The sequence below is a fragment of the Ochlerotatus camptorhynchus genome, unplaced genomic scaffold (genome assembly GCF_037179485.1).
Source record: "Ochlerotatus camptorhynchus isolate MF236.1 unplaced genomic scaffold, CSIRO-AGI_Acam_v1.1 ptg000138l, whole genome shotgun sequence".
Classification (NCBI taxonomy): Eukaryota; Metazoa; Arthropoda; class Insecta; order Diptera; family Culicidae; genus Ochlerotatus; species Ochlerotatus camptorhynchus.
Genome location: NW_027040628.1, coordinates 494611 through 509969, shown reverse-complemented (window position 1 = coordinate 509969; position 15359 = coordinate 494611). Strand labels below are relative to the sequence as shown.

Here is a 15359-nt window from a genome sequence, read left to right as displayed (position 1 = left end):
CCTTTTCCACAGCCCGCAATTCTCAACAGGCACACAGTTTGAAGTCGACACATTCGATGCGAGTCGGTAAGGCACCGCACCTCGCCCAACGCCGCATCAAGAATCCAACTTGATGAAGCATTGACACGTCCGGAAAATGATGAAAAGCTATAAATTTGTTAAGCTGTCATTTCTCTACTGCGACACTGACTGACTGACATCGAGTGGGATATGCGGAAACAAGTTTTACATTGTCTTTTTGCTGGTTCAATTGTCGAATGCGCTGCGAAAGAACACAATGGGGATGTGTCAGGAGATGATTTACATTTTTAATTACAACTCCCAAGCATCAGGTGTGAAAATGTGAAGCCAATGAAGGGTGATATTATTCCATTAGTCAACGCCTGTTTTACAATGTATATTTTCTATAAAATACATCTAAGCTTTACAAATTGTACATCATATTCAATCCAGCTGGCAACGTCCTAGAATTAGAAAGGTTTAACCAAAACAAGTAATTGTCCTGATCATAAATAATCACAGTGCCAGTTCTTTGGGGTCAGTGGGCTATAGTACTGTCACAGGCAAACAAAGGTAACTCTTTCTCCTCTATCGTCGTGCACGCATTTATCGTTCAATTTAAATATCATTAGTTTCGCGAATCCACCAACATAGCGCTGACATCGGATCACTTTGACGTTGCTATACACGGACAAAATGAATAACTCACGGACTGAGTCACCTTTACTCACTTCTATGCATGATATAATCCCCCATATAAAATTTCACTCAAATTTCTAAAAGCGTAGGGTACTCAGCGCTATGAGTAACCTACGCTTTAAGGAATTGGAGTAACATTTTGAATGGGGGATTATAGCATGCTTAAAAAGTGAGTAAGTGTGAATCAGTCGGTGATTTATTTATTCTGTACGTGTACATTCTAGCAAACTTGTATGCAACGTTGTTTGAGACATGGCAAGCAAGTTTTGTTAGTGAGTTTCGTGACGATATTTTTAAGTTTCTAATACAGAATTCGTCTGTTTGTCTGTGGTACGGTTATGTCTTTCACATCGTTCATGTATATCAACTACCTCACCGAGCCTCTGGAAGACATGAAATTTGAACTCTAATTTTGGTAACTTGTTCCACTCGCCTTAAGTACTACGCTAACAACTTGCTACCTATTTGCTAGTCCGTTTTCACGAAATGTTGCTCAATTTCCTGAAAGCTCTTGCCGAACGTTTCTGGCACCCACCCGTAGACGTAGATCACCCCGGCAAAACTGGTGATGGCGTACAGGTAGAAAATACCTTGAATTCCAACCAGTTCCAGAAGGTACGGAAACGCCTTGACCACGACAAACATCATCACATACGCCACGGACACGACGAATCCTCCAAGTTTACCCTTCACATCGGTGGGTAGCACTTCACCAATCATGGTCCACGGCAGGACCAGATACCCGAGGGCACTGAAGCAAACGTATCCAAGAACGCACGCTAGCAGCAGATAGCTTCCTCCAACTGGGTGGCTTTCCCGTCCAGCGTTTCGGATAAAGTGTAGATAGAGGGCTGCAACCATAGCAGAGCAGCCCATGGTACCGGCCGAGGTGATTAATAACGGTCGTCGCCCGAACCTGCGGGAGAATCTGTAGCAAAGGTCGGTTAGAGCTGATAAGTTCGTTTGGAGGAAGATCGATGTACTCACCCAGATGTCAGTATCGACATGATGAACCGAATCAGACCTAGGAATACCAGGGCATTGTATTCGTTGAAACCTTGCGCTTGCGAGCCTCCGATCTCCATGAATATATTTAAAGCGTAGAAGATTAGAACGTACGCTCCGGAAAGCTGCTGGAACATGAATAGTAGAAGCAGGACTGAGAGAGGTCGGTAGACCCTTGGGTGGAGGTATAACTTTAACGAAAATCGATTCATCCTAGATTCTGTGACTGCTCGCTGGGGACTGCGCTCGGTTAAGATCAGTTGGTGATACTGGGCTTCTGCGAGCTTACCGATGATAAATATTCATTAGAATTTAAACCTAGACTGAATTCTACTATTACTTACAGTTCGATCCCGGTAGACCCAATTCATGACCTTCCGGACTTCGGAAGGATCCCGTTTCGTGAACGTCAAGAGCCAGTAAGGAGATTCCGGTATGATCAGGATGAGAAAGAAAGTGCCAACGGAAAACACGGTAAAGATGATTGCGATCGCTCGCCATTCGAAGAAAAGTGCTGCAATGTGGAAAATCAACATTATCCTTCGCCAGAATCTATCCAAGATCATTAAACTTCACCCAAAATGCACGTCAGCAGGATTCCGAACGAAACAAAAACACTGTTCAGACATAGCAGCATCGCTCGCATCGATACGTGCGATAGTTCGCTCACGTACACCAACGCCACCGTGGTCAATCCACCCGAACTGCCCAAGATTATCCGCGCGACGTAGATCACATTGACGTCCTGTGCCAGCGCGATCAGTGCCCAACCGATGGCAAACGGCAGACAGGTAGCCAGCGAAACCTTCTTCCGGCCATACTGATCCATTAGCTGTCCGACAACGAGCGAACCTATCGGTAGGGCGATCGTCACCACGCTAGCAATCCAGGACGCTTCGGCCTTGTTGATTTGGATGGGGCTGTCTGGGGTGGAAAGCTGCCGCAACAGTATCGTCGAATAAGTCATGTTTATGCCTGCTTGCACTACCAACAAATTAACCAATATTGCAGCCGTGATCTGCAATGAGCATAGTATGTGTTTAAGTAATCCGACAAAAACGAACAGCTGCTTAACTCACCTGAGGAATGCCATCCCGCCAGGAGATGGACTTCTTGGGGACCTGCCCCGGCTCGAGATGTTCCCCGGAGGACAACGGGTGTGCTTCAAAGTCGTATGGTTCGGTCTTTGCCGGATCTTCCGGTTCCGTTCGGAGCTGACTGGACGAGTACCGCATTTCGTTCTCGGTAGGTGCCATCCCTCAGCTGCTCTTTCCTTCTCGGTGTTATACGATTTAGCCAAACGACATCTAAAGCACGCGTGTTGCTAGCACCTAAGTGGTGAAAAAAATGGGACAACAGCATTAGAAACAATTAGAAGCGAGGTTTAGAATGGAATACACTAGTCATTCCTGGTTGTGATATGAAAAAGACGCAAACTGTTGTTACCCATGACACCATTTACCTATAGTAGGGTGCCAATGAAAAAAAATATAACCCAACCATATACAATATGTTTATTGCCTCGAATAAAGATCCTAGGCAAAATTTGGGCCCAATTGGACCTGATTTGGGGTGGCGCAAAATCGTCAAAGTTTGAGTTATTTTCATCGGAAAAATCTCCCACACGGCGAATGAGAACGACCCTAATTTGAGTTTACATTAAATTTCGGAAATCGATTTTATTCTTATTCCAGATGACTTAAAAATGCATGAAACGTTGAGATCTAGTGTTATCTCAACTTTCTGATAGCGAAATTTTGAAAGTAGATTTCTTGTTGATGCTTAATGTCTTAAAAATTCATGAAACGTTGAGATCTAGTGTTATTTAAAAAAGAACTCTTTTGTCAAAAAACTACTTTGTGGGACTTTGGCATCATTTGGCATCAATATTTTTTAGCGATTTCCAAAATTTCACCAAGTGCCAGAAAGTAGATTTTCGGCTAAAATAAAAGTTTAGAATTAACTCTGGCGCATTTTTAAGTCATTTGGCAACAACAACAAATGTCGATGCCCCGAACCCGAACACCGTGACCCTACCTTGAGGGATTTTTCAGATGTAAAAAGTTCGAACTTTGGCGATTTAGCTCCTACCCCAAATCATGTCCGATTGAGTCCAAATTTTGCATACGGTCTTTTTTTTTTTTTTTGAGGCAATGAACATTTTGTACATGGTCGATTTGAAAAATTCGATGGTCACTTTGGCACCCTAACGTACTTTGTACGATATGCCGGCAGACAATGATTGTTCACATCAGTGTCAGGCATTGCGACCAAGTGCTGATAATAGCTTGTAATCATATTAACGCGATAGCGGATATTACACCCACAATAGAAAGCTGAAAACAGGAAATGTAGCTATTCAGTCAACTTTCGGCAGAATCGATTAATTGAGAATTTTAATCCACCATCAAATTCGAAAGATGTGCCAGTGGTGGATTAATTAATTTGGTTGAAGAGCAGTTCCAGGCTCGACTTTCTCCGATTTGCATGAAACTTTGCATATCCGTTTGTTATGGCCAATGCCAATAGGGTGGCCCAAAATAACACCATATCCGAAAACATGGGCGCTCACCCTCCAAATGATAGTCATGAATGTTAGAACAAAACTTTTGTATGGTGCACGGCCAATCATACCAACTCAGCGACTGAGATTAATTGACTCCGAGAATTTTCTTTCCATATGAAATTTACTCAGATTTGGAATAAACTGCAGTTACTCACAAGCTATGAGTAAGTGCAGTTTATTCCAAATCTGAGTAAATTTCGTATGGAAAGAAAATTCTCTGAGTCAATTAATCTCAGTCGCTAAGTTGGTATGATTGGCCGTGTGCCAACACTGGAAAACGTGATTAAGCCCCGGTATGATTTTTGAATAAAGTGCATTTTTATAGTCATAGCTGAACAGATATTTCAAATGCATAAAAATTTGATGCAACCCTGGGTACTGCGGACTCACTCAATGTGCTTGTCATTTGAGAGCCAGCGTGAACTGTCAAACGGAAGTCAAACATTCAGAATCAACAAATGCATTAACTGTTCTTATCCATCTTCAAGCATTGTAATCTCATAAAAATGATCAAAATGTGCATCAGTGATCAAAGTTTTAAAAACCAGCATAGATTTTATGACTCAGCTGAGTTTTGAATTGCAGTAAAACATACTTTGGCGAAATATGTATGTAAACAAACTATGATAGAGTCATGGGGCTTGAGCACTCCCGGCTCAGAGCTTTTGGCGGCAATCAACTGAGAAAGAACAAAACAGTTTTAAACTTGAGACAATTTTCAAGCAGCTTTCCATTGGCTTGCAAAAAAAAATCGGTCAACTCCGATCCCTTTTTTCAAACACTCTTTGGGTTCCTTGCGATATGAGAAATAATTGTCACGGCCTATGGGGTTGTTCGCAATGAGGACGTAGGACCAACCGAAGGCAACTAACGATTTAAAATTGGCTCACTACTTGACTAGCCTATTGGTTCCAAGCAAATCCATTAACGTGCCCCATTCTAGTCGAAATTCTAGTACTACACTATGTTTGTTTTGATTCGCTATGAAAGTTTGACAGATAAAATGCATACATGGGGTGCATCGATTAGCTTGGGACCGAAGATAGTACCAGAGCTGAGCCAAAAAGTTGAACATGTTTCTTCGGGACCTTCTGGTCTTAGAGTTGCCTCTATGGTAGGACTACGTAATTTTATATAATAAATCTGTTTTGTTAACTGCAGCAGGAGCATGTGTTTTGTTAGGAATAGGAATTTAAGCGGGGTTATCTCTGTTTATACCCTTTAGTATGACGCGCTTGGCATAGATGACCCACAGCGACTCACGAAGAACTACTGATTCCGATCAATAGCGGTGCGGCTTCTTCCTCCTTCTATGGATGCTCATGTGGGCTGCAGCTCGCTGCTTCCAGGCAGCCTTTCGTTGTGCACTGGAGAACAATGTTCAACGCCACGTGCTACAAGCACTGCTACTGCTGCTGATGCCGACGACCGGACACCACCACACATGGTGATTGGATCTGAATCCGATCAGCGTTTGAGGCCAGCCTTGATAGCTAGCTGCTTGCGGGGAGCATTTTGTTGTGTACTGGAGAACACCACCACTCACCACGCGGTGATTGAATAAACACCATTTGGTGAGACCGGTTCGAATTCAACTTTTAAATCTGTTTTAGGGAAATCGCTTTTCGCAGGCAATCGGTGATAATTTTAACTATCACAGCAACAGTTGCACATACTTGCAATTTTCAATAGAAACATTTTGATGAAAAATAATGTTTTATGATTCTGAGAAATATTTCTGATCGATTGATGGTAAAATTATTGAAATTGGTCCAGGGGCAGCTGAGTTATTAACGTTCAAAACCTTTCATAATTTCGTTACATGTTCCATTTTTGGTTTTCACAAAGTGTACCCCCATATAGAAATCACAGACGACATTCCTACGTAAAAATGATAAATTTTATGACAAACAACTCTACCGAAAAAAGTATATGCCTGTTGTTGATTGTTATTTAGTTATTCAAGATTTTCTGGCGAAAGAAACGTCATATTTTTGCATATTAGATTTAAAATCTTTATATATTTGCAATTTCATGCAAAATGCTCAATATATATGATTTGTTTGGAAAAATAACCGAGTAAATAAAACCATATATAACTTACTTGTGAGTTATTTTGATTTTTGGAACTAACAAAGTCATTATGAAATTCAAACTGGTTCAAGAGTCCAACTAATCCAAAGTACATTGGAATGCCTAATTTCGAAAAATAAAATCATGTTCCCCACCCATTTTTTATTCAGTACTTATAAGTATTGAAATTCACTAGCAAAAAAACGAATAGATTATGGAAACTTATGGCTTTGCACAGAAGTTTCAAATACATCTAAGATATTTCGACAAATTATAATTGGCAACATATAATGTTGCATTCCACTGCGTCCTAGCAAGAAGTACGGCTGACTTGTTTCGCGGTCCGATATTTTGGAAGTGTTCTCGCTATTCCCTTGATTTAAATTATCAGTTTTTTCTCGCTTAAAATCCTGGCATAATTCCCACTAAATTAATCAGGAAGTGAGTTTTCTCTGAGTCTTCTGTGAAGTGTGATTTTCGGCATCATCGGAAGGAAAATGGATCACTTGCGATTGAAAATTCACAAACCTATTTGCGCACCATCGGTGCGTGGTCACGCATACCTGCGCACGAATCTTCGTCATCGAGTGTCAGCATCTGCCTCCGCATTTACACCGCTCATCCATCATCGTGTGTTCAGCTGAGTGCCGAGCCTCATACATGCACACTACAACGAAGACCCCCCACACACGTGGATCGAAGATCATCCACTTTGCACGTTGCTCTGCTGCTGTTGTGTAAACGCTCGGTGGTAGTAGAATATGATTATCAGATAAGTTTCTATTTCGACGTAGGACTACGTCTGTGATTTCTATATGGGGGTACACTTTGTGAAAACCGGAAATGGTACATGTAACGAAATTATGAAAGATTTTTAACGTTAATAACTCAGCTGCCCCTGGACCAATTTCAATAATTGTATCATCAATCGATCAGAAATATTTCTACGCATCGATAACAATGCTTTCAACTGTTGATTTTTAACGAGAAATTATTAAAAAGTGAAGTAATGAAGTAATGAAATTGGGTTGTTAGCGGAATGTTAAATAAAACAGCAAAAAAGGGTTATCTTAAATTTAATTCCACTTAATTTTGGTATCCATGACAGATACGTATTTTGACTACAATGTGCAGTCTTCACTGATGAAGACTGCACATTGTAGTCGAAATACGTATCTGTCATGGATACCAAAATTAAGTGGAATTAAATGGAAGATAACCCTTTTTTGCTGTTTTATTAAAAAGTGGTAAATGTCAAGTATTGTCCAAAAGCGTCGAAATAATTAACAAATCTACCAATAAGGTACATGCATATGCTGCTTCCCCAACACAGTCATCAGAGAATCGTTTCTAGACGAAACATGTCGATATAGCATTGCTGCTTCCTCAACACTGTCATAAGAGAGTCATTAGTAGACGAAACAAGTCGAAGTGGCATTCGCCTCCGTTCTTCGGACGTATGCGAATAGGGAGGACGCAATGGCGTAACATTTTGCACACTCATAGCCATATTCAGAACCAAACGCCCCCAACGACCACACAAAATGCTCTCTAGAGTTGTAATCTTGTAACCAAACTTGCAAGCGGGGTGCAAGTGATTTTGATCGATTATCTTCATCGACTTTCTGTTTCGTTAATACCTCGACGGCAAACACATTCACTGATACGTTTGTTGTTCTGCTTCTAAGCCCCTTAATTCAGTCGTCGTCATAGAAATGAACACTAGCATCGCACTGCTTTTGATTCTTGGGTTACACTTGCTGGTTGCAATTCTATTTTCTAGGGATACGTATAGGTCCAATTTTTCGCGTAACGATTAATTGTAAAGATTTTTCCAGCTATTCGATTACATATTTATCGAATTTTTAATTATTCGAGCGCGTACCCGACATCCCTTCTTATTTCTACTCGTTTGATTTAGCGCAGTAGAGAAAATAAATAAAAGAACTAATCTACCTGAACAGGCACAGAGAAGAACCATGACGTGAAACAGGATCATAAATTCGCCGAAAAAAGAGTTAAGCGTCTTTCTGCTAAACGCTAATATTTATTGTTGAGAGAAGGAGTTTAACGACAAAAACTAAAAAGGGGAGGAGCTTTAGCTGGGTGGACACTGATATTCTGCGGCCTTCCAACCTATCGCAAACACCAATTCTCTGCTTGACCTTTTTTTTTTCCTTTGGTTTGTTTTTTCCGTCGATCTTGTTTTCCGTGCTGAGCACCAATGCTACCGACGTGCCCTTCCCATCCGAAGGAAGGCGTGATCAGAGATGTTATGCCTCAGAACATCCCGGCGGCGCCGACTGGGATTGAACCCAGGCCTGCTGGGGTGAGAGGTAATCACACTTACCACTACACCACCGGCGCCGTTAACCTGCTTGACCTTCAAGCTGTACAGTCCGATTTTCTTTTCGCTCGCTCTCTCAAGTCGTTCGGTGTTTTAAGTCGATCGTTTTGTCGTGGTACCCGTCGCGAGTTTTCGCTTCGGCTAGCAACGTGTCGTCAGTTCTCGCCTCTCTTTTGGCAGTCGCTAAATCGGCAGTAGTGAAGCAACAATTGAATGCCTCCACTCACCCATTGAAAAAACAAAAGATGATGGGTCGCCAAAGTTTGGATACAACCGCATCCGTTCAATATGCCCCGAAAAGTTCTCGCAAGAAAGCTGGTGCCAGCACCACACGGAAAGGTTGCTTCAGAGTAATCCGTTCTCGGCACTCCCCGAAGAAGCAGACATAGATCCAGTTGAGAAACGGGAAAAAGTACCTCCAATGTTCACCTCGACGAAGGAACTCGCGTTGCTCAGGAATGAGCTGGCTAAACATAAAATCCATCCGCTGTTCAAGCTGTGCAGCACGGGGATCAAAATCTTGTTCTCGACGCTGTTGGCACTTTTCTTCAGTCCCTGGAAGCAAACCATTGAAAATGGTGATCCGTGGTCTTCCAAATCTCCCTGTTGCGGAGCTTGAAGCGGAATAGGAACGTCTTCATCTGCAACCAATGAACATTTTTCCCATTATAAGACGAGATGAAACCGAGGGGGGCGACACATCTAAATCTCAAGTTTAGATGCTCAACAAATCTCACACTAGAGAATCAATCTTCGAAAAATCTTCTTTCATTTGTCGCATCTACTTGCATCGCGCATCATCTTCTTGCAGGAAATCTTCTGAATCGTCAAAAATCTGCTTTCTATCTACTCAGCGTGCGTGCAGCTAGCCACAGCATAACACAATTTTTTCTGCATCGTAGATAGAGTCGTCCCCCTCGGATGAAACCAAGGTTGCAAATACTCATTTCAGCTAAAATAATGTTTTTCGGAATAATAAAACCAAGAGATGGTATGATGGCATGTTTTACTTGTAACTTACAAGAAGAGGTTACGAAGTATGCGTTTGAAACATAAAACCTGTAAATTTTGCTTTCTATGAGTCACAATCAGCGATGTGTTGATCGCTGAGTGAGTGAGTGAGTGAGTGAGTGAGTGTGTAAAAAATCGCTGATTGTGACTCTCATGAAGTGAAATAAACAGGTTTAATATGTCAAACACATTCTTTGCAACCTCTTCTTGTATCCTACCAATTCAAAATATGATCATGGCATCTAATTATTTAATAATAAAAAAAAATTGTTTTAGCTGAAATGAGTATTTGCAACCTTGGCATGAAACCAGTGCATTCCGGGACCAGTTGTGGCTGCTCTGCGGCTGATTCGCGCGCTTTTCAACATCGTGATTCAGTGGGAGCAGTATCGCTCTCGGCACCGTGACTTGACTCAGCGATTGTCTGGCATTTGGGCACGGTACGAAGAATTGTCAGTCTCGTTGTGGCAAATGTGCTGGGGCTCACAACGCGCTACCGCCTGCAAGAAGAAGCTGAACCTAAGTGCATGAACTGTGATTCCAACCATCTGGGCAGCGATAGGAGATGTTCCAAGCGAGCGGCCTTCATTCAGATCCAACAACAGGCTTCCACGAGGAACCAACCTGGTCACCACCGCAATAATCGTGTTCCTATTGTCAACATGGACACGTTAACAGTACTTCAGGCTCGTCGTATGGTCCCGAACCTAGCACCACTTCCGCTAAACCAGCGCCCCCCTCGTTGCGAATCCATCATCAGATCAAGCGGGTCCCAGCCACCGTTCAGTTCAGCATCGCCTCACTGCCGCTGCGGCCCAACCGAGCCATGGCTCTGCTACCTCGGGATTATCGTACACCCGTGCTGTGTCAAGTGAGACAATTGTCCAATCACAAGCGACGAACTAGTAATCCTCGTGACTGAGGTGATCATAATCTTGCGCACCACCAAGACACTACCTGAACAGCTTCGGGCAGTTATGTCCCTCGTGCAAAAGTATGGACCGTGAAGCCATCAAAATAGTCAACTGGAACGCTTGCTCGCTCAAGACCAAAATCATTGAATTCGTTGATTTCCTCAATGCCGTCATCACAGAAACACACCTGAAGCCGGAGATAAATGTTCACCTCTCCGATTTTCGGCTCGTAAGGCTAGACCGGACTGCGGAGGAGGAGTGGCTATCGCATTAAGGAAAAATATTGGCTGTTGACTGCTATCGAGTTTCCAGCTGAAGATGATCGAAGCGGTGGGTGTGGAAGTCTCCACTCCTGTCGGCCCTATTACCATCATTGTGGCCTACTGTCCCAAACAAGTCACGATCAGGGACGGGTCGGCAGCAGACCTGCGGCGAGACATCATCAGACTAACTCGACGGCGTGAGAAGTACATCATCGCTGGCGACCTGAACGCCAAACACCAGGCTTGGGGCAACAGTCGACGCAACCAAAATGGTACAATTCTGATCGACGACCTGCAAGAGGTTCACTACACCATAATAGCGCCGGACTCTCCAACCCGGTTGAGCCGGTCTGGAGTACACTCCACCATCGACATCTTCGTCACCACTATCCGGTGGTGGCCGATGTGGTCAACAACAACGCCTAACAAAAACCATCCAAGCCAAACTAACCAAAATCCTTAAAAATAAGCCAAGACCCATTCCACCACTGACCCCACTGGATAGTCCCTGTGGGCTGCCGCGATAGGTCAACACTTCGTCAGCTCCCATAATCTCGGACAAAACATCATCAGCCCTCACGAAGCTGAGGTTGCTGAAAACTCAACCAACCTCCATCAGATTCCTTATATTTTTCCCGAGGAATCCGGGATTACGGCTGACGAACTGTTGGCCTATATCAAATCATCTAAAAACATGAAGGCCCCAGGTTTCGACAACATCCTGAATCTGGAACTCAAACACTTGAGTTCCACATTCTACAACCATCTGGCACGGAGTTTTAATCTGTGCTTCCGACTTGGCTACTTCCCCTCGTGCTGGAATTTAGCTAAAGTCATACCCATCCGGAAACCTGGGAAGGATCCGTCCTCTCCTTCAAGTTATCGGCCAATCAGCCTTCTCTCAGGGTTATCAAAACTGTTCGAAAGAGCAGTCTACCACCGGCTCCTAACATCTGTTGAAGAAAACAACTTGTTACTCGAGGAACAGTTTGGTTTTCGGAAGGGTCGTTCGACCGTCCACCAGCTGACTCGAGTAACAAACAATCTCAGACGGAACAAGTCTGTATCGAAAAACATCTGCCAAAGTGTTCGACAATGTCTGGCATGATGGCCCTGGTGTTCTAATTGCAGCAGTACGCTCTTCCAATCTTCCTAGTTAAGATAATAAATAACTATCTATCGTACAGGACGTTCCGAGTATCTCTGATTGGCATTACATCGGATGCTTTCAACATCGTTGCCGGGGTTCCACAAGGAAGCATCCTTGGCCCCATTTTATTAAACCTGTTCACTTGCGATATGCCGGCTCTCCCTGATGGTGGATCGTTGTCTCTGTTTGCAGATGACACATCCATCGTCTACAAGGGTGACTGCCAAACTTCAGAGTGGTCTGGACGTCCTGTCTGAATATTTCAACATTTTTTTGAAGATCCGTATCAACGCGGCAAAGACTCAGGTCATCCCACACTCTAAATCTCCCAGACTTGTTCCGTCGGAGAATAATAAGATCTGCCTGAACGGCACAGTGGTGGAATGGTCGTAAGAGGTAGTCTACCTCGGCTTAACACTAGACAGCAAGCTGATTTTCAGAGAGCACGAAACCACTTTGTTGCGAGTAATTTACTTAATTATTATTATGATTATTTATTGATGATAAATAAATTACAGTTTAAGCGTTGCATCAAAAAAAAGTTGTTGCTTAAAAAATTTGGTTTCCCTTAGGGAACAACTCGCATAAAATCCGTTCCCATATTCGTTAACGAGAGCCGTGGACTTTAGTTCACGGTGTACATTTCCTTCTTCGCGCGGACCGTGAACTATAGTTCACGGCTGCTGTTCACCATTATGGGAACGGATTTTTTGTTCGGTTACCGTAAAACGGGGTATCTTTGATAATGCGGGTAACTTTGATAATAAAATATAATGATTGAATTTACTTTCTGCGCTTTTTCCACATTGTAAACATTGATTCTATATTGTTGCTTAGGGTATGATATGGTTTATAGTTTTTATAAAGTATGTGCTACATATTTTACAAACATATAAAAACAAATTCTTGTCTTTCACCTGTTTGAAAAAGCACTCAAACCATCACTAATTAAATGTATTTCCTATACATCCATCACAAATTAAATGTTGTATTCTTATTGCTTATTTTTTTTTTTTTCTTCTTTATTATAGAGATTTTTAGCCTGAGGCTAGTTCATCTCTTGATCTTATTGCTTATGATGTTTTCTGATTATAAACTCATTCAAAGTTTCTTATTTCAAAACTGAATTATTTAAGTTTCACGCATTTTCTTCTACATTCATCGAGCATTGTCAAGGTAACCCCAAATCAAAATACTGATGTTCGGTCACAAGACTAAAAAAAATAGTGAAGATGCTTTAATTTGCATTAATCATATTACTAACGAATTGACTCTAGGCTCCTCAGTACTTGTTCTAAAAACATAAAATTTGAAAAACATGATTTGCTATAAAAAAAATAATCAATGCTTCCCCGTTTTACGGTACGCATTTTCACAGCAAAGTGGCGAAAAGGCTTCTGAGCGAGAAAGAGTTAATCACTTTCGTTCTTTTCAACACATCTTTGCTGTTAATCGATAGGGTTTTTGATCTAATTTCCGTCCTACTAAGCACAACCCGCACTTTACCTCTCTTTTCTGAACGGGTTTGAACAAAAAATGGAATATTTCCATCAAAGATGACTTCTAAATTTATTCACCTTTCCATACGTACCGTTGGATTTGATAAAGAGTCACAAATTGTTGAGATATTGTGCAAAATCTAACACTGCATCTTGATTCTTAAATCGTCCTAACGCATTGAAATTCCATTAGATTTTCTTCGTCCTACGGATAAACGTAGAAAAAGGGGATTCGCTAGGAGCGCTTCTTTTGTTTTGAGAAAAATGAGCGCAAATATTCATACAATGCGCTCTAATAGGATTTATGTTGTAGCTAATGAACTAACGCATCGGAACAAACCTATTTTTGATTTTTGCACGGTGAAATTATTGATATTATTGATCTTTTCTGGTCGATAGAACGGAAATGGGCGATTACGACGAAGTAGTGCTCTACCCTATAAAATGAAACACAATCAAAAATTACAAAAAAAATCATCCGATTTTAATTGAAAGTAATAACCTGTGCTCAACTGTAAATATATACAAAACACTTCCACGCTAACAGCTCACCACCAGTGCTATCCGCCAGCATGTTAACCACGTGATGTAAACAAAAACAACTTGAGCAGTTTAAGCTGGATTTCGAATAAGCATTCTGCCGAAGCAGTATCGAAATAACGAACATTTCAGCCCATATAACACACACTTCACACTAATGTACCGTCACTGACAACTTAGAGTTCATTTAAGACAACATAAATACACACTTAGAAAACGCACACGTTCTGAGACCAATAAACTAGGTCAATAAACTCACGACAACCTTCGTCATTTGATTCATTTTAGAAAATTCACCATTACACATCTACTACACTTGCCCGTTCAGAACGTTAAATTTTTGTCACTATCGTTACCTATCATTCACGACTGCTAGCACCCTTTCACTTTGGTTATCGTCCGCCTGCTTGTTATTACCGATCCCGCCTCGACCAATTGAAAAATAAAACTCACTGCTGCCGCAAATTCCGTACGTTGCATCGGCCTTCGGTTCACCACTTGACAACTGAGAATTCGCCGTGTTTTGGCTTAAAATCTGCATGTATAATAAAAATCAGCTTCAATTATTATGACGGTAGTGCAAAACAGAACAGCACAGTAACTATTCATTGACGTCCACCACTGACAGCTGTGCGGTGAACAATGCGCAGAATCGACGGTACAAATAGTGACCGCACGACCATCTAATGTTGTGTTGCCATACCATACTAAAGCTACCCTCAAATCCAAACACAAATACCCCATACACCCCCAGTTGAACACAAGTGTGATGATTTAATTCAACTACAGAAAAAATCTATGAATGAAACCCGCAAACCAAACAAAGATTCGGACACCTTCTCCCCCCGTCTTCCTATCGTGCGCAGTAGTGGGCGAAGGTCGTCCGTCAACGCAGAATAAGCGAACAGATGATATTTTCAGTATCGTACCACGTTACCTCGTGAATTCTACCAAATGAAAAACAACGCAACGAACGGAAAGATACTGGAGACAAGTTTGGAAGACCAAAGATGGTTAAACCACAAGGAAAGTCAGTAACTATAGTGAAGAAGTGTATTTGAACTATGATAAGGTTTATTGCAACACGAGACAACGAGATGGTATTATTTTACAACTAACTGATAACGATTGACTCAGTCCCTTAAAAACGGATACCTCATTCGAAACAAAGAAAAATCGAAAAATGTTACGGGAAAATAATAATATGAAGGTACCGTGGAGGCACCATATTCGAAGCGGTGCCTAAATCGACGCACTCAATAATGTTTAACTATTTTCAATCTTTATTTTTT

General features: G+C 41.9%; 1 protein-coding gene across 1 annotated transcript; it reads right to left on the bottom strand.

Annotated features, from left to right (window-relative positions):
- Positions 1–425: 425 nt before the first annotated feature.
- LOC135700562 (facilitated trehalose transporter Tret1-like) lies at positions 426–14701 on the bottom strand. Its single transcript, XM_065221090.1, has 6 exons — positions 14424–14701; positions 2784–3035; positions 2281–2722; positions 2049–2218; positions 1687–1988; positions 426–1627 (listed from the first exon to the last, which is right to left on the bottom strand). The coding sequence occupies exons 2-6, from the start codon at positions 2958–2960 to the stop codon at positions 1168–1170; spliced, it is 1551 nt and encodes a 516-aa protein (XP_065077162.1). The 5' UTR covers positions 2961–3035; positions 14424–14701; the 3' UTR covers positions 426–1167.
- Between the last annotated feature and the right edge of the window lie 658 nt (positions 14702–15359).

What these genes read in the sequence shown, in the direction of transcription:
- LOC135700562 (XM_065221090.1), bottom strand. Translation starts at nt 2,960, where the DNA reads ATGGCACCTACCGAGAACGAAATGCGGTACTCGTCCAGTCAGCTCCGA. An exon ending in GGCGGGATGGCATTCCTCAG is followed by an intron (nt 2,723 to 2,783) that starts GTGAGTTAAGCA and finishes TGCTCATTGCAG; the next exon opens with ATCACGGCTGCAATATTGGT. An exon ending in GGGTCTACCGGGATCGAACT is followed by an intron (nt 1,989 to 2,048) that starts GTAAGTAATAGT and finishes ATCATCGGTAAG; the next exon opens with CTCGCAGAAGCCCAGTATCA.